The sequence below is a fragment of the Mytilus californianus genome, unplaced genomic scaffold (assembly GCF_021869535.1).
Source record: "Mytilus californianus isolate M0D057914Y unplaced genomic scaffold, xbMytCali1.0.p SCAF_6, whole genome shotgun sequence".
In the NCBI taxonomy this organism is placed as follows: domain Eukaryota; kingdom Metazoa; phylum Mollusca; class Bivalvia; order Mytilida; family Mytilidae; genus Mytilus; species Mytilus californianus.
In genome coordinates this window covers 44,322,397-44,347,044 of record NW_026262712.1, presented here as the reverse complement: position 1 = coordinate 44,347,044, position 24,648 = coordinate 44,322,397, and the positions used below count along the sequence as shown (strand labels likewise).

General features: G+C 30.6%; 2 protein-coding genes across 3 annotated transcripts in view; both read right to left on the bottom strand.

Moving 5' to 3' along the window:
* Window positions 1–5,073: 5,073 nt before the first annotated feature.
* On the bottom strand, window positions 5,074–16,183 carry LOC127705397 (uncharacterized). Its single transcript, XM_052209702.1, has 7 exons — window positions 15,820–16,183; window positions 13,677–14,105; window positions 12,032–12,136; window positions 10,727–10,808; window positions 9,651–9,866; window positions 7,940–8,110; window positions 5,074–6,642 (listed from the first exon to the last, which is right to left on the bottom strand). The coding sequence occupies exons 1-7, from the start codon at window positions 15,971–15,973 to the stop codon at window positions 6,639–6,641; spliced, it is 1,161 nt and encodes a 386-aa protein (XP_052065662.1). The 5' UTR covers window positions 15,974–16,183; the 3' UTR covers window positions 5,074–6,638.
* Window positions 16,184–20,904: 4,721 nt separating this feature from the next.
* The window catches only part of LOC127706173 (PAX-interacting protein 1-like), a 41,587-nt gene continuing 37,843 nt past the window's right edge, over window positions 20,905–24,648 (bottom strand). For both annotated transcript variants that reach the window (XM_052210610.1, XM_052210611.1), the window contains one exon: window positions 20,905–24,545. In XM_052210610.1, coding sequence (XP_052066570.1) covers window positions 24,463–24,545 — 83 coding nt within the window. In that variant the 3' untranslated portion in view covers window positions 20,905–24,462. The remainder of the gene's footprint in view (window positions 24,546–24,648) is intronic.

The following is a 24,648-nucleotide window of genomic DNA, read 5'->3' as shown; positions in this document are numbered from 1 at the left end:
TCCAACATGGAAACACGAACATATTGATATCATGAATTCCTCACAGTTATTACATGTCAATACGTATCATTTTTTGTTGAGGTTTATTTTTCAATTCTGTGATTTTATTTTTAAAGTTCAACTCTGCATTTAAATGTTCAACTATCGAAAACAGTGTCAATGTAAGTACCATTAACTCAATATTAGTGGAATGGAAACTGATTTTTTTCTGTCGGATTACCTATTTTCAACCTGGATTTTTGGTGAATCGTGTTGCTCAATTCTTACTTTTCGGCATAGTGCCTTTTCGACTTTTGGTTGTTTTCTTTTTGGTCATGAGTTTGTCTTCGACTAATAGTATTTTTACTTACCCAAATTGTATATGTTCTCCCTTTTTACCTTTTAATCCTGGAGAAAACACTTTCAGAGACTCATCGATCGGTATATGATAACATGTTGCAATGCTTTTTTTCTTTGTATAGTCAGTACATTGCACTCAGTCGTTCATCTTTATGCATCTATTTTGCAAAAACCCGCGAATTTGTTTATCTAGGTTTGCGTCAACTATAATTATATCGTCAATAATATGTACTCAAAATTTATCACTGGACATGAAGCAAACTACAGTCATTGAATCAAACACTTATTTTTTTTTAAACACAAGACTCTTGATTTGCATAATTTTCTGTTACAAAACAAACAACCGGTTTCAAATTTAGATGAGTAATAATTTAAATATTTGCTCCTTGAACTGACAAGGGTTAGGACAAAAAGAAAAAAGAGTTAGACTACATATCTGGTGTGAAAATCAAAAATGTGACATCTTGTTTATTCAAGAGTCCCATTTCATTGATAAAAACATAAATACAATAAACAGTGAAACTAAAAGTAAGATATACCACAGCTTTGGCAATTCCCAATCTAGAGGTGTTTCAATTTTAATTAAAGATAATATAAATCACAAAATAATAAATGAAACTAAAGATGAAGAGGGTAGGTTTATTTTAATTAATGTTGAACTTGATAATAACATCTTCACTTTAGTAAATGTATATGCACCAAATATACAAAGAAATAGAAATTCTTTCTTTAAAAAAATAAGCAACTTAATTGAGAATAACAGATTAGGTATTTTAATACTTGGAGGGGATATAAACGAAAGTCTGACTGAAAAGGACAGAAAAAGTACGAGTACACAAAAATTTAATAAACCTGTAAATAGTTTAAAGCAGTTAATAAAGAAACATAAGTTAATTGATATATGGAGAGAAGTTAACCCAAACAAAACACAGTTTACCTGGAGAAGGAAAAATAACTTTAACATAGCAAGCAGGATAGATTATTTTCTTATCAGCTCCGACATAAGACCACATATTACAGCAGCAGATATTAGACCAGCTGCTATTTCTTACACTGATCATCAAGCAATTTCGTTAAAGTTACGACACAAAGCACAAAGCAGAGGCAGAGGTTTCTTTAAAATTAATAATAGTATACTGAACGACATACAATATCAAAATCTCATTAATAATTTGATTCAAACTTACAAACAAAAAATACTTACAAAGGCTTTAGATCCTCAAGTTAAGTGGGATGTTTTTAAAGCTGAAGTAAGGGACATAACCATAAAATACTGCAGGCAAAAACAAGCTGAAAATAAAAATGAAATAATTAAATTAGAACTGTCATTAAAAAAATTGAATGAAAATGTAGAAAACTTCCAGGATAATAATGTTCAAAATAAAATAAACAATGTTGAGAAAAAACTAGAAAACCTTTACATAAATGAAGCAAAGGGAGCTCAGGTTAGATCGCGTGTAAAATGGACAGAAGAAGGAGAAAAACACACAAAATTTTTTATAGGCCTTGAAAAATCCAGACAAACTCGTAAAAATATTTCTGCCCTTTCGAATGAAAAAGGAGAAACTATAACAGATTCATCTGAAATTCTAAAGTTAGAAAAAAACTTTTATGAAAACTTATATAAAAGTACAGATCCTAATGAAAATGAAATAAAAAAATATATAAAAGAAACAAAAGTAGATAAAACTCTTTCTCAGGAGGAAACTCAAAATCTAGAAGGGGAGCTTACTATAAATGAATGTACAGAAGCTATTAAATCCATGAAATTAAATAAATCACCAGGTATTGACGGGCTCAGTGTAGAATTTTATCGAACCTTCTGGACAAATTTAAAAGAAATTGTTGTAAAAGTATTTAACATATGCTATCAAAAAGAAGAAATGAGCACACTACACAAAATAGGGGTAGTTTCTTTATTATATAAAAAAGGAAACCCTCTTCTTTTGGACAACTATAGAACAATTACTTTACTCAATGTTGACACAAAACTTATGGCATATTCTTTAGCATTACGTCTTAAGCCAATACTAACTAAAATTATCCATAGTGACCAAAATGGTTACATAAAAAATAGGTATATAGGTTTCAACATTCGTCAGATTCAAGACATAATAGACCATGCAGAATACTATAATATTGAAGGAGCAATGCTCTTCATAGATTTTTCCAAAGCTTTTGACTCATTGGAATGGCCATTTATGTATGAAGCACTAAAGAAATTTGGACTTCCAGATCTTTTTATAAAATGGGTTAAAACTCTGTATAAAGATATAAAAGGTTGTATGTTAAACAATGGGTGGGTCTCATCGTCATACAACATTAAGCGCGGTATTAGGCAAGGCTGCCCGTTAAGTTCCCTGATTTTTGTTATTGCCGTAGAAATTTTGTCCTGCAGAATAAGACAAGACACCAACATCAAAGGTTTTCAAATTAAGCTAGATAATAAAACACATAGTTTAAAGATCTCACAATTAGCTGACGACACAACACTTTTTCTAAAATCAAAAAATGAAGTATGTCACACTCTTAATATTATTGAAATCTTTGGAACACTATCAGGTTTAAAACTTAACAGATCAAAAACAGAGGGCATTTGGTTAGGAAAATTAAAACACTGTAAAGATAAGTTTGAAAACATAAAATGGAATAAAGGACCAATAAAAAGTCTAGGAGTTTATTTTGGAACAAATCGAGCTGAATGTGATAAGCTTAATACTGAAAAAATAATACAAAAATGTGATAAATTAATAAGTAATTGGAAAAAAAGAAATCTTTCAATGATAGGTAAAATAACAATTGTAAAATCTCTTCTTATACCAAACCTTACATATTTGGCTTCAGTCACAAACCTACCACATGAATTTATTCAACAGTTTAAAACCCTTATTTATAATTTTATATGGGATGGTAAAAAAGAAAAAGTAAAACGAACCATATTAAGTAAAGATACTACTGATGGAGGTCTTAAGATGACAGATATAGACAATTATATAACTGCACTACAAATAGCATGGATTAAAAGACTAACTGCAGATAATTTTGCTAACTGGAAAGTGATTCCGACATTTTACTTCAATAAATTTGGTGCTAATTTCATGTTACTTTACATGAATCCAGATAACATTTACTCCATACAAAACCTACATAAAACTTTACCAAAATTCTACTTAGAAATTGTAAAATCCTGGTTCAAAGTACAAAATTTAAATAACACCAAACTCACGATGAATTTTAAAAACATTAGACAACAAATCTTATGGGGAAATAAAATGATAAAGTTTCAAGGAAAGTGTTTAATTTTTATAAAATGGATAAAAGAAGGTATTATGTATGTTAATGATCTTATTGACCAGAATGGTAACATCTCTCAAGATATAATATCTAATAAAATACCCTCAAAATCCAATTTAATGTTTGAAATTTCAAAAATTAAATATGCTATACCAAATGAATGGCTCAAGACACTTAAATCAGATCAATCAATAAAATCAAAAGTAAAAAATAAACTTAACCTTTGTATTAAGACAAAAGAAAAAAATAAGATGACAAATTTACAAGCAATGGAAACAAAACAGATATACACACACATTAATAGTAGAAATGAAGACATACCTTCAGGTTTCTTAAAATGGAAACGTGTACTAAATTTAGATTCTTTAATCCCAATTAAATCAATGCTAAATTTCGTATTTACTTATTTAAAAGATAACAGATTAAAACTATTTAAATGGAAATTGTTGCATCATATCCTTCCTTGTAAACAACTGCTCTTTCAATGGAAGATAAAAGAAGACAGTAAATGTGACTTATGTAATGAAACAGAAGATTATAAACATTTTTTTCTGGAATGTCAATACTTTGAAGCTTTTTGGGAAAAGATCAAAATACTATTAAATAAAGTTAAAATTGGTCATCATATCCTAAACTACAGAAATCTCATAGTAGGATATAAAATCTGGGACATCAATTATCATGACATAAATCTTTTGGTAACACTCATTACATTTTCCATTCACAAGTGTACTCACATTTCAAATTATAAAACTACAAATCTTGATGTATATGCCCTGTTCAAAAAAGATTTTTTGAACTATTTAAATATTTCGACACTAACAGGAGTTAAACATGGTAACATTTTGAAAGAAATAAGCTTGTACATATAATTATTATTTTATGCATATATGTTATATGCTATATTTATTCAGCAATACATGTGTCTCATCATTATTTAATCTTTAGACCACGTGTTGTGGACTTCGTCATGATCATGATCAGTGATAAAACATTAAACCCCAATTATCCTAAAAGCAGCCTTACTTCTTTTTTAAATCATATATTCACAAATAACTAAACTGATATAAACACATCAATTCGCAACCAAGTATGTATACCTACATAATTAATAATAAGTACAAGCAGCTTCGCCAGTTAGCTTGCCTCCATCGTATGATCGTTGATCAACAGGTCATGACCAGGTCAACTAACATATACAGAGTCAAAGCGGTCCACGATTGTAATTTTTCCGGAAATTAATTTCTGAAGTAATCTGTTGTATTGATACATAGAATGTAAATCTAACAATTTATTATTATTAATGTACTGAGCAATCTCCCTGTTTGTTCAGTAAAACTAATCCTACAGGGGTGCCCTGTCAAATGCTGTAGACATTATAACAGCAATAGTGCAATAAATCAGATTTTAGATAAAAAAATAAAAAAAAACAAACAACCGGAGGTTCAACATGTATTTGTCTAAATTCATCAATAATCTCTTTTTGACATTATCTTGAGCAATGTATAAAGAATGGAGAAACAAAAAGTAACTTGTGACATTTTAACTTATTCATAGTAAAAATAATCATATAAAATAAACAATATTTATAATTTTGTACAACAATATAATTATGACTGAAAAACATAAAAACAATATTAACATATTAAATAATTCAATAATTTGACATAGGAAGGGGTTAACTAAGACTATACAAAGAAATACAAATATTGAATGAAGTTTATGCAACATAACTTATCAGAAATACAGATGTCCACCAACCAAAACTAACATTGATAATCAAATAGATAATAAAAACCAAAATATAAATTAACATCTATCAATTTTTTTTAAATAATAAGGGGTTGACAGGGATTAAGAAAGGGAAAACTGATAAATCCCAAATGAAACCTTTTTTAAATGATTTTGGTCGTGTTGATTATCAGTAATGAGTAAAAATGTGAAGTGCTGCGTAGAAACTGACAAATGGTCACTCATTCAACATTTGTTCAACAGATCGTTCGTTAGTTCGAATATTGAACTTATATTTGTTAAGGATGTTCGCTCCTCTGTTTCAAAATAACAAACTTTTTAAAAGGCTGTTATGAATTGATAGTATATAAATAACGGAACTTAAAAAGCAAAATAAATGATAGCTTGGTAACATTGCTGGTTAACAAAAAACAAAGGATGCAATGTCAACTGTATGAAAAATCTATTATAATTGCTGGTTAATAAAAACAGGTGGCAATGTTAAACGTATGAAAAACTAGAGAAAATCATTTCGCGCCAAATTTTCAATTGATTATACAATGTATCTAAAAAAACAAAGTCACGAACCTATCATATTTTTCAACTTTTTAAGATCTGTAATGTATATTTATAAATATTTCGGCCTCGAGCATCACTGTAGAGACATACATTGTCCAAATGCGTATCTGGTGCATTAAAATTCGTATTGTTAATATTATTACAAAATGAATCAAAATATTGACTTTTTTATTTGCCAATGTTTGTCATCTTATTCTCTAATCAAATTTTAAATTAATGTCAAAACAACGCAAGGTGAATTAAAAAGCAGACATACATCTAACATGCCTAATTCAAAGATAAGGTCGTGATTAATATTTATACTCAACGTTAAACCATCTTAAAATATTTGATATTAAAGAAAAGAAAACACATTTAATTCTATGTGGATTGCAAGGCTTTTTAATCCAAGTATCATTTGTATCAATCTTGACCTTTTATTAAAAAAGTACACTCGGAGGGTTTGTTTAACAAAATCGTTGATTCAAACCCTTTAAAATGTTTTTTTAGAAATAGCATGCAAAGCTAATATTTGAGCTGTGTTGGTTTATTTTCTATAATTTGGAAGCCTTTCTGCTGAATACTAGTATACTACAGTTGATAAAAAAGATGGTGGCGTATGTATTCTTTTTTGTGGGTGAGCACATTCAATCTTCAAAAGTCCTGTTTGGGAAAGTTTTGTTTTGAATATTGTTCTGCATGTCGTCACTTTCCTGTTACCTACAATATTAAAATATTTATCAGGGTAAGAGTAAAAAAAATCATGTTTTAACAATTTTTATTCAGTAATTAGGGGTTTTAACGCAAACAATAGTTGTTTCCGGCAAACATTAAGCTAATACGCCCGGTACCAAGTAAAAGGTCAAGAAATAAAATGTATGTTGATAATATCACTTGTAAAGTTTAATAGCTTCCCTGTAAAAAGCACACCTGTAATAAAAGAAAACATGCCCTCACCACTTTTACAGTTGATGCAGATTCAATTAATTTTTGGAATTTTTAATGTGACGTGACCATTATACTAAAATTGTGACTACATGACCTTTAATTGTTTTGTGATAGATAAGATAAATAGGACAATGAAAAACGGCAAAGGCAATGGACAGACACGTTAAAGTTATTTTGTTTTGATGGAAAAGTAATTGCAAGGGATTTATAATTTTGCACATTTAGAAACATGAGGAGTTTAAACTTATAGGTAAACCATGACCCGTTTTAAGAAAACTTAAACTTATTCTTAATAAATTGATTCAGTTAGACAGTTTATCCATAACACTTTGTCGTGCATGCTCTTTAATATACATTTAATATCGTGTTGTTTCTCCTCATCGATTTTGTTTTCGCTTCTAAGACTGTGATACAACAGTAGGATTCAACTTTTTCAGGGTTATCTCTAATGTTATTTTGGACGTTTTAGATTATTCGAATTATAACTACTTGTAACTTTTATATTTCCTATTTATGTATGTTTACAAAATCCCAAGGAAAATGTTGATTCGTGCAATTTCATTTGATTTAACCACGACATGCATTTTAATAGATTCTGTGGATTCTCGGATTTATCCAATCTAGATAGTTAACTTATCGAATTTTAAAGTCCGAGCGTCGGCGAGGACTTTACAATTAATTATTAACTATCGAGTTTGGATAAATCCGATAATCCACGAGTAATTATTTAAGAATCTGTTCTTATAATGATTATCAAATAAATTTTCATTTTTGATAAGAGAAAACCGTTTTCGAGTGCCTTCCACATTCCACAAAGTTGTCAATTTCATTATCACCTGTTAGCACATTTTGATGCATCCAGTGAGCTGATAAAGGTTATGATACTTAAACTTCTCCAATCATCTTCTGAGATCATCGGCAACCTCACGTTATATAATTTTTTATACGATGGGTCCGACAAGGATTAAATTGCCAATGAATTAGAAAAAGAAAATCACGCAAATTCTGAAACAGTGGTTTCATCTCTGTGTATTAGAATTAATTTTCAAAATAATTTTATCACACTTACAAGCTAGTTTCCTTCTTGACATTTTCTGTTATCTTGTTCTGTTCTTTACTGTGATTCTTTGTGTATATTCTTTCTCTGCTCTTGTCTTTGTGGTCTCTGTTTGGAATCTGAGATTTGCCTGTTTCTTTCACTTGAGCATTTATACGATCTGTTTGTTCAGGAGATATATTGCTGCCAAAAGATAATATCATCAATGAACAAATCGGTTTGTTGTAAAAAGTACAATAAACTAATTCAGAAATGTGTTGAAATATAATGCATGATAGGAAAGTACGTTTTCGGCTTTCAGATTGATGCAAAATGCTGAGACTATATAACGTTTTTACCTGGCAGCACGTTTAGCATCAGAATTTGTCCGATGAAAAAAACAGTCAACTACTATGGATTCTATAGTATTCATTGCATACAAATTTTCGTGGAATTCATGGTTACAGGTGAATCACGAATTTATATTTTCGACGAATTACAACTACTCGATTGGAAAGTATTTCATACTTTGGCAAAACCAAGAAGTTAGATATCACCGAAATTCCGCAATTCACGAAAATTTATACCCACGGAAATTTATACCCACGGAAAATAAGAGAGTCCACATTATCGACGTCGCATAATATCTATAATATCTATTTGTTTACCTTGTGTCAGTATGTCAAGCTGTAGTAGCTATCATTGTTGCTATCTTCAATATTAAAATTTTATAACATCATGGTTGTCTTGACGATTTAAGTCAATTTGATTCCATATTTCAACAGACTTTTTCGCCAGAAATGGTACAATTTGTTAAAATTGAATGTGGAATATTTAAGGATCAGGGTAACATTCAACAGATTTGTTTACCAAATGGAACAATGTATTTAATGTTACCTTTGCCAGTCTTGAACATCCCAAACAATTCATTACGTATTCAAGTTATCTTAGATGGATTTGGCTATTTTGTATGTCTTTTTTGGTCGTATAGCTCTTCAACTGTTTCGGTTGAGCGTTCTTGATGAAGGTAAATCCAGAAATCTAGAAAAGCGCGTCGGACACACGAAAGTTATAACGTGTTGTTCTCATTTTTATAGCACTGGGCCGATACCTCTGCATTTGGACTATCAGTTCCCGAGGGTATCATCAGCTCAGTAGTCAGTACTTCGGTACTGACATATTTATAACAAACCTTTCTTAAATTGTCCGTTTATAAATTTTGTAATTATTTAGAAACTAAGGTTTTAACTTCTTCAGGCAGAGTTGTCCTTAGATGGATTAAGCTATTTCCATGTTCTTTTTGGTCGAATAGCTCTTCAACTGTGTCGGTCCTTATACATCATTGGCTTTCAAATGTTTGGCATTGAGCGTTCCTGGTGAAGGTAAATCCAGAAAAGCGCTTCGGAAGCATGAAATTTAAAACGTGTTGTTTTCATTTTTTATCATGAATTCATACAAATTAAATTTCAAAACTACGGATGTCATAGATGATTCACAGATTGAAATCATCAGGCAAAAAGTTTGTTTTTCGTATGCAAACATGGTTGTTGTAATGGTTTTTGCCAACGGAAAGCGGAAAATTGATAAATGAATTCTGATTGATCAACAAGGATAATAGCATACAAGGTCGTTAGAAACAAACGGGTTTGACTGGTGTACTCTTCCAGCACAAAGACGACAAATTGTTATTGTCTTATGTCAGTGGACAAAAACATATAGTACAGAACCAAGTTCCAATACATACGTCGGGGTTTGGTTGTCCTCATTTTCTTCGTGTCTTGTCAGATTTTCATTGTTATGCAATCTTGTATCTTCAATATTTACGTCAGCACCCACTGATGTCTCTTTGCCAATATCATCAGTCATCGCAATGATTTCACAGTGACCTCTCTGTTGTATGGGTGGGTCTCTATTGCTCAAATTGCTGTTCATCGATTCTCTCTGCACTGCATAACTTCTCCTGAAAAAAGTATGTGTTTATGTGTTTAAGTATAAAAATTGAACATATGATCCAGTGTACAAATTGAAAGTTACCTTGCAAAATATGAAGGCGATTGGTATCATCTTGTATGACTATATTTCTCCCTGAGAGACAATTCCAAACGTTATCAATTCAAATTGAATAATATATTCAGTCTAAAATAGCTTAAAATCGTTTTTTACCATCAATTTTGGTTTGTCGCTATACATTTCTATATCTTTAAACCAACTTAATGAATTTAAATGTTGATACAATCGTTTATCGATATTCGGTAACATATGTTCTCGTTTATATTAGTTTTGTATTTATAGAAACATTTGTACTTATTTCTTATTTCTATTTATTGTTTTATTTTAAGAAGAGACATACGCGGCAATTCAAACAATTCAAAGTGAATCGTATTATTTGTTTTCCAAACATATTTCCTGAAAAGACTACAATGTCCTGATAACAAACAGTAATGTAAGAGCTGGACTTAAAAAGTTTCGTTATTTCCTAGAATTTAATTGGCTGCTTTCAGTTATTCGTCAACTCAATCTGATTGAAATACATATCCTGTGTGTCCAAGCTTAGCTAATAAGGATCTGAAAACACTCCATACAACTTTCTGTTCTACAGACCATTTGTGATTCTCTGGTTTTGTCGGATTGATTCACACCTTCAAAAATTGAAGACTGAAATTTCATTGGCTGATATGATAATTACCAGAACCGAAAGTAAAATGGAGTATTGTCAGATCCTTGTAATCAAAGCTTAGACACATGATCTGTATTTTAATTAGATTGTCATCCACGTTAAACCACTTATACATGTATCTACATATAATCAAATATACTTACTCTCTTTGTTTTCTTTTAAATAAATAAATTACATATGCATTCAATATAACCAAAGCCAACACACCAATAACAATACCAAGATCTACAAAAAGATAAGATAACAAATATGAATTAACAAAACAAACTATATCATTTGTATATTGGTATGATAAAGAAACAAAAAAAAAGTCATCATACTTCAAAATTTTAGTAAATAGTATGTGAACAAATGTTCATTTATATAAGAACTTTTACATAACTTTTTTGGAGGGGGGAAAATAAATGAATTTGACGACACCATATGGCCACTGTCAGCAATTAGAAATTAATTATATATTCCTTTTTTGCGAACGATATATATGCATAGAAGTTACAAATATCCAACTTTGGTAATGTTTTATTTTGAGTCATGTGCAAGGAATTTATTATGTCAAGATCATCTAATTGTAAGTGTTTAACATCCGTTAATATGAGAGTTAACTTTTCACTTGAAATTGAATCAAACTGTACATGTTTTAATAATATTGATTTAATGATTACCTTTCTGTAATAAATGAAAGTGTTTAAGTTAAATCAAATTCCACATGAGTTACATATAAGAAAACCTTAAAAATCTAAATTAACATTTTTAGTAGAAACTTTAAATTTTAAGATTTTGTTTTAAAATAAAAAATAGATTAATCTGGATCTATATATACTTCTTTATAAATTGTTATCCTATAAAAAAAGAATTGCATTCAAATAATCAGCATTGGAATTCTAATGGTGATTAATTGTAACAATGACATCAGAAATTATATAAGCAAATTTTTAATCAATTCTTGTTCAAATGTTTGCACTGTTAAAAAGTGCATATATATACATATATAGAAAAGTTTCATCCTATTCTAGCCTGTTGTCATTTTTATGATTTTATTCTAAATGATATAGCTCTTACATGTCTTGCCACTGGACGTTAATCAACCAACAATCAATCAATCAATCTTACATGTCTTTGGATAAAACTAATTGAAATGTAATTAATTACATTGGCAATGTAATTGTAATGTAATTAATTACATTTGAAAATCAATGTAATTGTGATGTAATTAATTACATTTAAAAATCAATATAATGTTATTATTTACGTTGGCATGTAATTGACCCCAGGTCTGTAATCTAATGCTGTATGTTGATGTTGAAGTCAAATGTAATTCAAGATGGCATATTTTACATATATCTATCTTTTGTCCTATATTTTCGTTTTACTACAAAATCCTCCTTGCTAAACTATTCTAATTGAAATATTATTTTTTTTTTTTTTGCCAAAACTTATTCAAATATTACCGATGTATCCACCGTGTGATTCTGCTGCTGCGTCTGAAACAGTGAAATTATTGCTCATGGTCGTTAACGTTAGTAAAGACTCCGTGGTCGTATCATTATGGATAGCTGTCAAATAAAAATTAGATTGATAGGTGATTAATATTCATATGTATGACAATAAGAAGTATATGCATTTCCTTGATTTATGATAGATTAAGCCAGATTATTTTTAAATAGAGTTGGAAAATACCAAAGGGATATTCAATCTTATAAGTCGCAGACAAACTAACTTCATCGTCACTTAAAAAATAAACTGTTATCACAGAGATATGTCTCGCCTTTTTGTAATTTTGATAATGCCAATGTTGAAATTAAAATAGCAATACTTAAACATGTAAGTTATGCAAATATTCAGAGTTGATGAACCATGACTGAAGGTACATGGCTGAACAATCTCCATGGAAATGAGATGTGCCAATGTTAATACAACTGCATACCAAATACCATTGACTAATCATAAGTCGTTCCCTTTAAACAAACCTAAACACAAACATTAACTTGTAAACTATGTAACAGTTTCAAAGTCAATGAACCATGATGAGGGGGTGGGGCTTTATAATCTCCATGGAAATAAGACTTGCAAATGCCAATAAATTTGCATACCAAATATCATTGACATAACATTAGCAGTTCATCTTAAACTGATCTAATCACAAACTAATACATATAAACTAAGCAAATATTTCAAAGTCAATAGAAATGAGATGTGCTAATGCTTATACAACTGAATACCAATTAACATTGGCCTACCACTAATGGTTCCCCTTGAACTGACCTAATCACAAACTAATACATGTAAACTAAACAAAATTTTCAAAGTCAATAGACCATGACTAAGGAAAAGGAGCCAAATAATCTCCTTGAAAATGAGAAATGCCAATGCTTATACAACTGCATACAAAATATCATTTACCTACCATTTGTGGTTCGCCATAAACTAGACCTAATCACAAACTAATACATTGTTGACGCCGCCGCCGCCGCCGCCGCCGTCGTCGTCGTCGTCGCCGACGCCGGAAACAGCATACCTATGTCTCGCTTTTTGACTCCGTCAAGGCGAGACAAAAAGCACACAAAAGACAAACAACAGTGTACAAAACACAACACAAAACTAAATGAAGAATGAGTAATACGATATCAAGTGCTCTGAAAGTTTCCACAGATACTGCTCCATATGTGACATGTAGAACAAATTTGCATATTTTTTTTTTTTTTTTAGATTAACTCAGATTATTACCGTGCTCTGTTACAAAGAAACAGTATTCTGAAAAAGATGTTCGAATACCGAGACATATTTTTTTTCAGTTAAAATCCCACCCATCTGAATAGTTCCTAATCCTTCATAAGCAGAAGTAGCAAATACCAATACCTGGCTTTCTCTGATTATCGGACCAAAAAGCATGTCCTTCTAAAAATTTTGTTTGGTTTTGAATAATAATTTTAGAAACAAGTTTCAAAACTAACCTTGTCAATAGTCATGATAGTGACATCTGATTATCTTATTATCTATAGCTGACATGTAAATGTTTTTTATAATGTTTGCAATATACATTCTGTTACTTGTAATCTCAAATCATAAACGCCATGAAATTAGACAAATACTTACACATAACGTCTATCGGTTTCATTTCCACATACATATATGGTTTTGCCAAAGGCGAATCAATGAAACACCGAATGATTGCTTGGTTATCCGAAGCAGTTACTCGGAGCTGAAGGTAACTGGTACCATAGTAGGAGCACTTGTCCGTAACTGAAATCGTTATTGTAGTAGTATTTGTGTAGTTCATTGGAACTTTTTCTCCATGTCGATATTTTTGCCATATAAATTTTCCTGGAGGCTTTCCAACATTTCCGGCACAGACACATGTAATGATTTCTCCTTCTTTCATAATGGATGAGGTTGTAGATTGTTTAGTAGTAGATCTCTTAGTAAAATTTGGAGGCGAAGATGTATTTTGAATCTGCAATACAGTTGTTGATTCATCTTCTAATAAATCTACAATCGCTACGTATTCAGGTTTTGATGGTGGAACTGCAAAAACATATAAACATTTTGATTACATATTTAACTTGTATGAGCTGGACATATGACGGATGGATTAAAAAATGTTAACCCTACAAAAGTAGGAGTACGTTTACAAAATTCATATCAGGATCTTTTATAAGGCCTTATTTGTGTTAGTGCCATATTTTCGTGTGATAGTCAAATCGTGTAAAATAATTTCTTGTTTAACATATCAAAATTAATATCATATAATATCTTTTTCTTTACAAACAAGAGAGATGAATGTTGTTTTGGAAGCATTGTTTTGTTCCTTCACCTTATAACAGCTACCACATACATAAACATGTTTATTGTCCTTGAATATATACTGTCTATTAAGATCGGTTCCTTTTCAGGCAATGATAAATCAATTCGGACAATTTGTAGGATATCTGTTTTCACTGCTCTTCAAAAAGAGGGACGAAAGATACCAGAGGGACAGTCAAACTCATAGATCGAAAACAAACTGACAACGCCATGGCCAAAAATAAAAAGACAAACAGACAAATAATAGTACAGATGACACAACATAGAAAACTAAAGACTAAGCAACACGAACCCCACCAAAAACTGGAGGTGATCTCAGGTGCTCCAGAAGGGAAAGCAGATCCTGCTCCACATGTGGCACCCGTCGTGTTGCTTATGTTATTACAAATCCGGTAAATAGTCTAATTCGGTAGGTCACATTCGTGAAAAGGGAAGGGTATTGTAGTTACGACATAAGGAACATATCCGATATAATTTTCACCATTTGGAACTCTTGGTTTAATAGCTTCCTTGTGAGCAGCAATCCTCTATCAAGGAAATCATGATAGGAAATACAAGCCCGGGAATATCGTATCAGTTGGGAGATATATACTCCGTATGCAGGCGCTGCTGGAATGTTGCTACATAGAAATGGAAAGTTCACAATTGGGAAGCTGAAATCATCTCTTTTGTCGTAAAGTTTTGTTTTCAACCGACCCTCATTGTCAATTTCTAGATGTAAGTCAAAATATGAGGCAGACTTAACTTTATCTGTAGTATCCTTTATCTCTAGTTCGATGGGATAGATTTGTTCAACATAGTCACCAAATTTTGTATTATTCAGTGAGAGAACATCATCTATATAGCGGAATGTAAAGTTAAAGGATGTTGCTAACTTCTTATCTTTCTTCCTAAGAAGTTCCTGTATGAAGTCAGTCTCATAATAATAAAGAAACAAGTCGGCAAGAAGAGGGGCATAATTGGTTCCCATTGGAATTCCGACAGTCTGTTGAAAAACACGTCCTCCAAACGTAACTGATTTGTCATTTACCTGTTTTAATTCAAGCGACACTGATGAGACTTATGCAGATAATTCGTGTCTTGGTAGGCGTTTCAGTATATTTTGGTTATAACCAAGTTATTTTGTATTAATAGTGAGAGCTTTTAGACAACGCAACAATAATGATGTTGTGATCAAGTAGTTTATTTTATATTAGCATGCATATATATATTATAAACTACGAAAGCAGTTGTTTTACTTTCTGATCCATTTACATACATTTTGATCGAGCGGCGTTGATCCGACAGGTTAATAATGGATCAGGAATCTTATACTAAGGATGATGATAAATGGCAATTTTTCGATCCTATATTTCAAATAGTACGATTTTTAAAGATGTTTATTCTATCTAATTGATTTGTACTTTTCGTCGTTTAAAGTTCTTAACACTATTACCTTTAACAGTAATGGTTGTCGTTCCTGAACTACGTTCTTCTGTTCTACCGTTTTGGTCAAGATAAACAAGGGAACAACTATAGCTCATTTGATCATCGCAGGTTAGTCTATCGAATATCATGACAGCTTCTGTAGACACTTTACTTATATTCATCAGTGTTACTCTTCCTTCCAAATACTGTCCCTTTGTTGTCAATCTTGGTTTCTCGTCAGGTAAGAATGTTACAGATGTGTTGTTGTTAGCTTTTAACTCGATTGCAAAAATTTTAGTCGCATTGTGTCTTGTGTATGAGCACTGTATTCGTGTACCGCCTTCTCCAATTACTCCGGATATGTTTTTATTTATGACGACTGTAATGGAATATACCGCTATAAAGAAATTCAAAATCAATAAGTTAATTTTAAAGCTGTTTAGTTTATATTTTGTATAGAGATTTAGTACATTAAAATAGTTTTTAGTCTTTTATGATTTATCTTGGTTTTTAATTTAAGATATGATTTATGCAAAAGTTCTCTGAATAATTGTAATATTGACGGTACCAATTCTAATCACCAGGTGCGCTTATCAGCACTCTGAACTGAAAGTCCTTTATCAAATGGCAAAATCAACAGCTCAAACGAATCATGCGAATGGAAAACAACTGTCATATTCCTGACTTAGTACAGGCGAGTCACGAATATACGTTTGTTTATATAAGCTGAAACCAGTTCTGAAAGACCAATGTTATCATATCCCTACCTAAATTACATAAACAAAAGAAACGACGTCTGGATGTCAACATACGGTCGTCACCAATAAACAAGTGTGTCAAGCTAATCAATCATCCTTAGTCTAAAAATGGCCTACATGCAATCACGACGGCCTACTTAAATATGAACATTCAACTTCTCTTATTTTTAAAACGAAGGAATTTTTTTTTTCGAAAATGTATGTAAAATGAAATTTATACATTTGTTCACGGGAATAGTTGGTTAAAGTGGAAGCGGGTATTAAAATATTATTTTAATCACTGATTTATCCCTCATTTGTGCAATGTTTTTGCAATCATACTTGACACATATTTAAATTATTTGAATATAAAAGAATAAAGAAAGATATAGGATGAACATGAATTATATAGCAAACGTATTTGTTCCAATTCCACAATAATACGTATCTATAGTACATCATAGTTTTTGGGTCTTGATCTACGCCATACTTTCTGGACAAGATCCAAACGCCTAATGACAAGCTAGTAACTTCTCCACTGTTCACCTTTACATCCTAGTACAAGCATGTTTTGAATGTGATCTGTTCAAAAGTAATACTACTTTGAGTTTGTTTAAAATTTTGGCTTCCTATAGTTTGAAATAATTTTGACCGACATAGGTATTTTCATTAACTGTCTACGATTTTACTGAATTATTTTGTAAACTGGTCTTTATACGGCAAGTTGTCCCCTGTTGACAGAGGTAAATAAGGGGTATCGAAATTTTGCTTTGGTCTATATGTTGTAGTCGGTTCTTTATAGAGTGTTCATAAGAAGAATTTTTGTACATGGTTTACACAATTCAAAAAGTCCTAGTTTACAGAAAATTGCTTTTGGAATAAATTATTATTGAAAACTATTAAATGTTCACATACGCAAATTACTATTTTTCTCCGACCTTAAATCAAATTAAGTAAACACTTTTGAGCTTTTAAAAATTACGTTGTTTATCGCTAGAACATTCATAAGCCATATAAAACTCGTATTGGGTGAGACATTTTGTTAATCTCAAAACTATCCCAAAACAGGAAATATCAAATGCTGATAAAACCCAATAAAAGCTTACCGTAAAACTTGATAATGACAATCAAAGAAACGGCATAAATAGACTGTGATATATTCATATTCTTTTAGATATTTCTATACCAATTCACTTTCTAGACGGGTTTATAGAACAACAATTCTAGTTTCTTATATATCAATAAATATAATGGACTAATAATAGGATAACATAAGTGATCATAAGATTAAAAGGAATTTCCTTATTCATCACTATTGTTAGAATGAATTGGTTTGTTTAAGTATTGCATGCAATTGGAATTCCCCAGTTTCCTCATGAGGCTAATTCAGAACGTACTGTATAATTCGTTTCTTAAAATGGTTTTCTGAATATACTTGAGTGTCCAGAACTAATAAAAAATAATAATAATACCGATACCAGTTCACCTGACAGTTATTTCTAGGAGAACCTAGGCATGCTCAAAACCATTAGCTAAAAACCACAACACGTTTTTAAACTTCAAACCACATGTGCCTTTACAGTCTAGGAAAAAAGTATCTTGGCAAACATTGTCTGCAGGAGTTATGATATTAGTTTAAGTGCAATTTCATCATTTGTAAACTGAAACAAGTCAAATAAATATATCAGTTAAATGATATCAATGCAGAATTAAATGGACGAATGGTTCTCTATGCGCCTAATCTATTATTACATTTTGACACTAAAACCTATTTGCATAACCCTCCAGCATTTAAACATTCATCACACCTTTTATTCTTTCGGACCTAATACATAAACCCGGGCGTAAAGGTAATTTTTCTGTACGAAACTGTATACAAACTTGTGGCTGTACGGACTGTACAAGTATATGATTAAGCAGGGAAAGTTTCATAAATAATTAAAGGGCTGCAACCACAACTATTACGTGCCAAGAAATCATTGATCTTGGTCTTAATTTAGAAACTTGATAATCAATTGAAAAATATCGACAGAAATTAATTTTAACAAATAAACAATTCTATTATTTGTTAACCTTTTGTTGTAAATTAATTGTCACCTTATCCATAGTTTTCTAATCTTATTTGTCACATGTATACATTGTTTCCTGTTGTAAAATTTCACGTTTTGTGTATATATTTTTATTGTCATAACATGGTTCAAATGTGTAGGCAAATAAATGAATCATTATATAGATTCAGCTAGTATACACATTAGTTTTGCTTTAGAACACTGCTTTTATATTTAGAGTGCCAAACTGTCAAGCCATCTGTCCAATACCATATCTATGACAAAGTTGCCCCTATCACGGATATAAATCGAATTGCGACTGATTATGAATGAAATATTCTGTACGCCAACTAAATGCAAATGACTGTCTTTAATGAGATAAGAAAATATTGAAAATATTATAAGTCTAGTAAATCAAGTCAAGAACTAGATCGAAAATATTTGAACAACTTAAAACCGGAAGGATCCTTGTACTTTAACTATTATTTTCATAATTTTTTATTGATGCAGCTTTTCTTTGCCAGAATCTTTAGAATATAAATGGTGACGTAAATTAGAATATAAAAAAAGAAACGTATATGTCAGATTCATTTTTTTAAAAAAGTTGACAATATCAAATGAATATTAGATATTTAAACCTTTAAGCAATTAGTAACTTTATGTGTATTTAAAATTCAAAGTGCCAGTACAAACTCATCAAGTCTATTTTCAAGACCTGAAAAACGAAGGTTCTAATTACCATGTTGAATAAATTGTTCATGAATTTCACTAGCAACTATCGTGTATAACACTTAAGTGTTCAACTGACAATGTGAAATGCTGGTATGTCAAGATGTATGCCTGCTTTACGAAACAACGTTATCGGCAATCTATAGGTTGGAAAATCTCAAATTAAAGTAGCCCAACAATTTAACGTTTACCAGATCACAATTCCATGTCTTTGGTAGAGATTAAATCATCTGTTCAGCTCAAGCTCGCCCTAGAAGTGTTATGCCACGTATAAATACTCCAACATAAGTAAGTAGTTCCTATCAATATAACTTAAGCAGAAAAACTTATTATTGAAAATTGCTAATTAATTCAAAGTCACTGGAGCATGTACTAGGGGGCTGGGCCTCAAAATAGTCGTCAAACTGATATGTACTGATAGTAATGCAACTTTATACAAAATATCATTGATCTATCACAAGTAGATCCCATCAAACTAACTTAAGCAGAAAACTTAACATTGAAAATTGCTAATTAATTCAAAGTCACTGTACCATGTCCTAGGGGGCAGGCCCTCAAAATAGTTGTCAAACTGATATGTACTGATAGTAATGTGACTTCATACAAAATATCATTGATCTATCACAAGTAGATCCTATCAAACTAACTTAAGCAGAAAACTTAACATTGAAAATTGCTAATTTATTCAGTCACTGGACCATGTCCTAGGGGGCAGGGCCTCAAAATAGTTGTCAAACTGATATTAGCCGTCGCCGTCATCACTATGTCTCGCTTTCCGCAACTTTCATCACAGGCGAGACAAAAACTTAGGCCGTTTTGATGCTGCTGACATAATTTTTGTTTGTTTGGTATTGTTAAACGTCAGTTTCATTTACATCAAGGTTTTTATTGATGAAGGAAGCGGTAGTATCTGTTGAGAACCACTGATCTTTGGAAGGACAACTGATAATCTGTGTCAATTATGATCAGAGTCATAATGCACCTAGCCACGAGAGGGGTTAGAACTAGAACCATCAGTGTTGACAGGCAGATTATTACTGATATATACATGTATCAGCTTGTGCATGATTTAATAATAGAAAATACCCTCATCGAACATTTGAACAGAAAAACACATGAAATGGTGGAAGGAAAAAAACAGTACCATAACCAATAAAGGTCAACATTAATTGAAGATCATTAAGTTATTAAATAATTTAGAAACTGAAAATTTATATTCAAATGCTTATGTCTACAAAGATAACTTCACTTTCATTAAAGAAAACCAACTTTAAAAAAAGCCTATTTTAGTTTTATTTTTGTAAAGTTTTTAATTTAAAAGTACATGTACATGATATAGTTTTTTGGGGAGTAAACAAAATGTGTCTTAAGCCTTTTTACATTTATTTTAGCATGGCTATATATTTGGTGTCAATAATCATAATTTCAAAAAATATATTCACAGAAAATCGGCTGCTTCCAAAACCAATAATTTTGAAGGGAATCCTTCATGCAGGTCTTATGAATTTACAAAAGAAGAAACTTTGTTCCAGCAAAATAAATCAATGTGGTCAAAGCTTAGGAACACAGGTAATGGCGAAACATATTCATAACTCTGAAAAAAGACAGGATAGTTTTCTTTATCTCTGAAAAGAACATGTAAACACAAAATAGCACTAACACATATTCTTGTATTCAAGTAATTTATAAAACTGTATTCATTATACATATACATATATATAAAATATACAAGAGAGTGATAAAAAATTCACTAACCAATACTCGGACAGAGCAAATATCTCATATGAATTAACTTTGAGATTAAATATTTTGGTCTAAGGACAAATGACGAGTTAATAGCTGAGACAGTTATTATGCAATACTGTGTTTGACATTGTTTTGCTGAATTCAAATGTTTGGTTTTGAAGCACCAATGATAACAAATAAAAGGTACGACACATCAAATTAAATTAAATGTGTGAATGAGTATAGACTCATCAAATTAATTTGGGTACACTAATTTTGCATCACAATTCAATTATCTTTTTTTTTTAAATCTTCAATTTTGATATCGTAAAACACTCTTCGTACATGTCATATTAATCATTCAACATTTAAAATCATATCTGTTTTTGTCGGATATCCATAATATGCTTTCCTGTATATTTTTTTAAGGCATGCCCAAACAGCATCTCCACTGGATTTTATTTGTGATAAGTAGATTATTCCATGCTGTTTTTCATACCCAAGACCCCTAGATTAATTCCTCAGAGCTGTCAGTCTGATAAGAGTGTTTTAGGAAGATACCAGGGCTAATAAAGAAGATATTCTACCTATAAAATACTGCACGGCTGAGTTATTTATTTCCCTTTTTTCTAATGAACACAACTGCAGCTGATTCCTCTCCAATTGGGAACAATGAATAAATAAAATGCATTTTATGGCCGGAAAAATAAATCATGAGGTTTACACTGGATAATAAATATTTTGCATGTTTGCCAAATAATTTTTTTGAGCCCACAATTCACTATCAAGGACTTTATGAAATGTATATATTCAAAATTGAGGCAATGTGAAGAAAATAACTTAAAAATTAAGACACTGATCACTATAATTTGCCAGATGTGTAAATAATCATTCTTCAAAAATATACTTATGGTATGAAGTTTAAAAGAAAATCTCAAATAACTGATTTTTACATTGTGAATATTGATTTTATTTTTTGGTCCTTTTATCTATCATGTTGTAAATAACACATAGAAAGGTGAAATGAAGTATTTAGATTAATTTTGATATGGCCTAAATGATAGGTTTTGATTTGTCAAGAAAATAATATACAATACATAATACAACCTTGAAATAAACCAACAAAAATGCATCAATTTTATGGATCTTTCTTGCAAAACAACTATATCAATATACACTTACTTCTCATGCAAGAGTAGAAAAAATCAAAATCTTTAACATAATCTAAAAATCAACACATGTACACTTAAAAATCATACATATCAAATGAAAGACAACTATGAAGCCTTCATATTTTACATCACAGAAAGAAATTTAATATGAAAAAGAAAAAGTTAAATGATGAGTAACTCCTTTTATACAAATCCCAACGTTTTTAAAACAAATTTACATTGTTTTGGTAAATGAAATATTAACTATGAAGCTCTCTTTTGAGGATTGGATGAACAATAATTTTTTGCATTTTGTAAATTCAGAAATCAAGGCCATGTTTTGATTACTGCAAACATATAAGAGAACAAACTTAATAAAAAAAAATCCTACCACTGAAAAAGGTAAAAGAATCACATTCATATATATAATAATGTATTTCATACAACTATCACCTGTTGAAGATTTGCAATAATAAATGTATGAATAAAATTCAAAAATTTTCAAAAACAAAATTAAGCCTTGTTATGATAAAATAGCAAACAATCTTCATATATTCATACATTAGCATGGGTCTAGATTAAAATGTACTATTTTAATACCAAAAAAAAAAAAAAAATCAGACCTGTCTAAATTTCTGACAAAATATATTTTTTTTTATTAAACTTAATTTGAGACTTAAAAGAAATGTACTCTTAAAAATGTGCTATACTTCAAAAATAGAAAACAGTTAGAGGGACATAACTCAACTTTTTTTTTATTGTGAACCAATTGAAACATTTCCACAGAGTCATCTCCTCTTTGTATATAAACATAAAGATAAAACACTGATTTAATCATAACAAGTTAATTTCTGTTCTTATTGAAATTTGCTTTTTTTTTTTGTTTTTGTTTAGTTAAAAAATACATATAAGAAGGCCTTAATTTAAGCATCGTCATTTTCCAGTTTTTATTTGTCAAACACACACAAAAAAATTTCAATATGAACAATGTTGAAACTTTTGTTAGAAATCAACTTTTTATGTTTGAATCAAGTGTTTACATTGAACATATTGAAAATATATTATTGATATTGAATAAATACAACATCACATGCAGTTTAGAGAGTTGATACATGTATTTTCATCCACTTAGAAGATATTTTTTTACTCAGGTAAATTAATCAATGAGTGATGGATTTCTCTTAGAAGAAATTTAAAGGTCCCAAATGTACCAGTGAATAAACTACACAGAGAACAATAGCTATTGTATTTATTCAATGGGACAATAGAACTGACAAAAGTTTAAATACCTTGACCAAGAGGAGATGATTCTGAGGAAATGTTTCATTTGGTTTGCAATAAATTTGAAATGGTAGTATAGTTTGATATTTTTGGCAATACCAACACAACAGATCATTTATTGGTTTTTGAGGATGTTTGTGAGTATCATTTGATTTTTTTATCTTTTGTGTTTTTAACGCCACTTTTAAGCACCGCTTTTGGGCTATTTCGTGGCGGCCAGTTTTTATTGGTGGAGGAAGCTCGAGTGCCTGGAGAAAACCACCGACCTTCAATAGGAAAACTGACAATCCTAGTCAATTAAGATTAGAGTCAAGTGCACCCGCACGAGTGGGTTCGAACTCACAACCTCAGTGTTGACTGGCTAGTGATTACAGTATTGTGAGTATCATGGACTTTGCCCTAAAAAAAATTGAATTGTGATGTAAAAATGTCAATTACCACTGAACGATGTTTAAATTTTAGTTGTTAATCAAATCTGTTGTTTTTGTCAATGATTTAATAAAAGCTAAAATATAAATTATTGAAAAATTGATGTTTGCATAGCCCAGTCCTGTAAATTAACAATGAGCATGAGAAGTAATTAGTCATACCAGTAGTCAAAATAAGACCTGCAATCGAGTAAATACAAAGAGATATAATAAGAACTTTCTTTCTTATCCTGCCAAAATTTTGTTATAGTTGGAGGAACTCAAATTAATTATTTGTGGTTGGTTGCATTTCCCTTAGAATTTTGTATTTAAGATTCATAGGTAAAATGAAAATATTATATGAGGGTTTTTGGAGTAAAAAAAAGTGCTGCTCATGTCCCCTTGCATTTAGTAATGGAATAGTCCTCAACTTCCTACTGTGTAGAATGGTATCAACATCCTCACCACCCTGTATCAAAATATACGAGTATTCTTCTTTTTTCTGATATTTGATACAATATATAAAATGTTATATACATGCTGCTTTGGAAGACTAGAATGTCTGATTGTTAGGAACATACATGTAATTCACATTAATGCACATCTATCACAAAAGCTTTAAAGTCCAATGTCTGTCTCATTACACCAGTCAGCACAAACTCTGCATTGTGGATTGCTGAAAATAAGAATGAAAATAAACTGAATAATAGATCTTCTGGTTAGAAAAACATTTGAAAAGCAAAACTTAGGTAAGTCTAACTTACTGATTAATAACAAAA

Excerpts from the sequence above, each read along its gene's own strand:
- LOC127705397 (XM_052209702.1), bottom strand. The coding sequence starts at position 15,973 with ATGAATATAAGTAAAGTGTCTACAGAAGCTGTCATGATATTCGATAGA. Across the intron at positions 12,137-13,676 it reads GAAACCGATAGACGTTATGT|CTATCCATAATGATACGACC; the intron begins GTAAGTATTTGT and ends TTTATTTGACAG. Across the intron at positions 9,867-10,726 it reads TTTAAAAGAAAACAAAGAGA|GAGAAGTTATGCAGTGCAGA; the intron begins GTAAGTATATTT and ends TACTTTTTTCAG.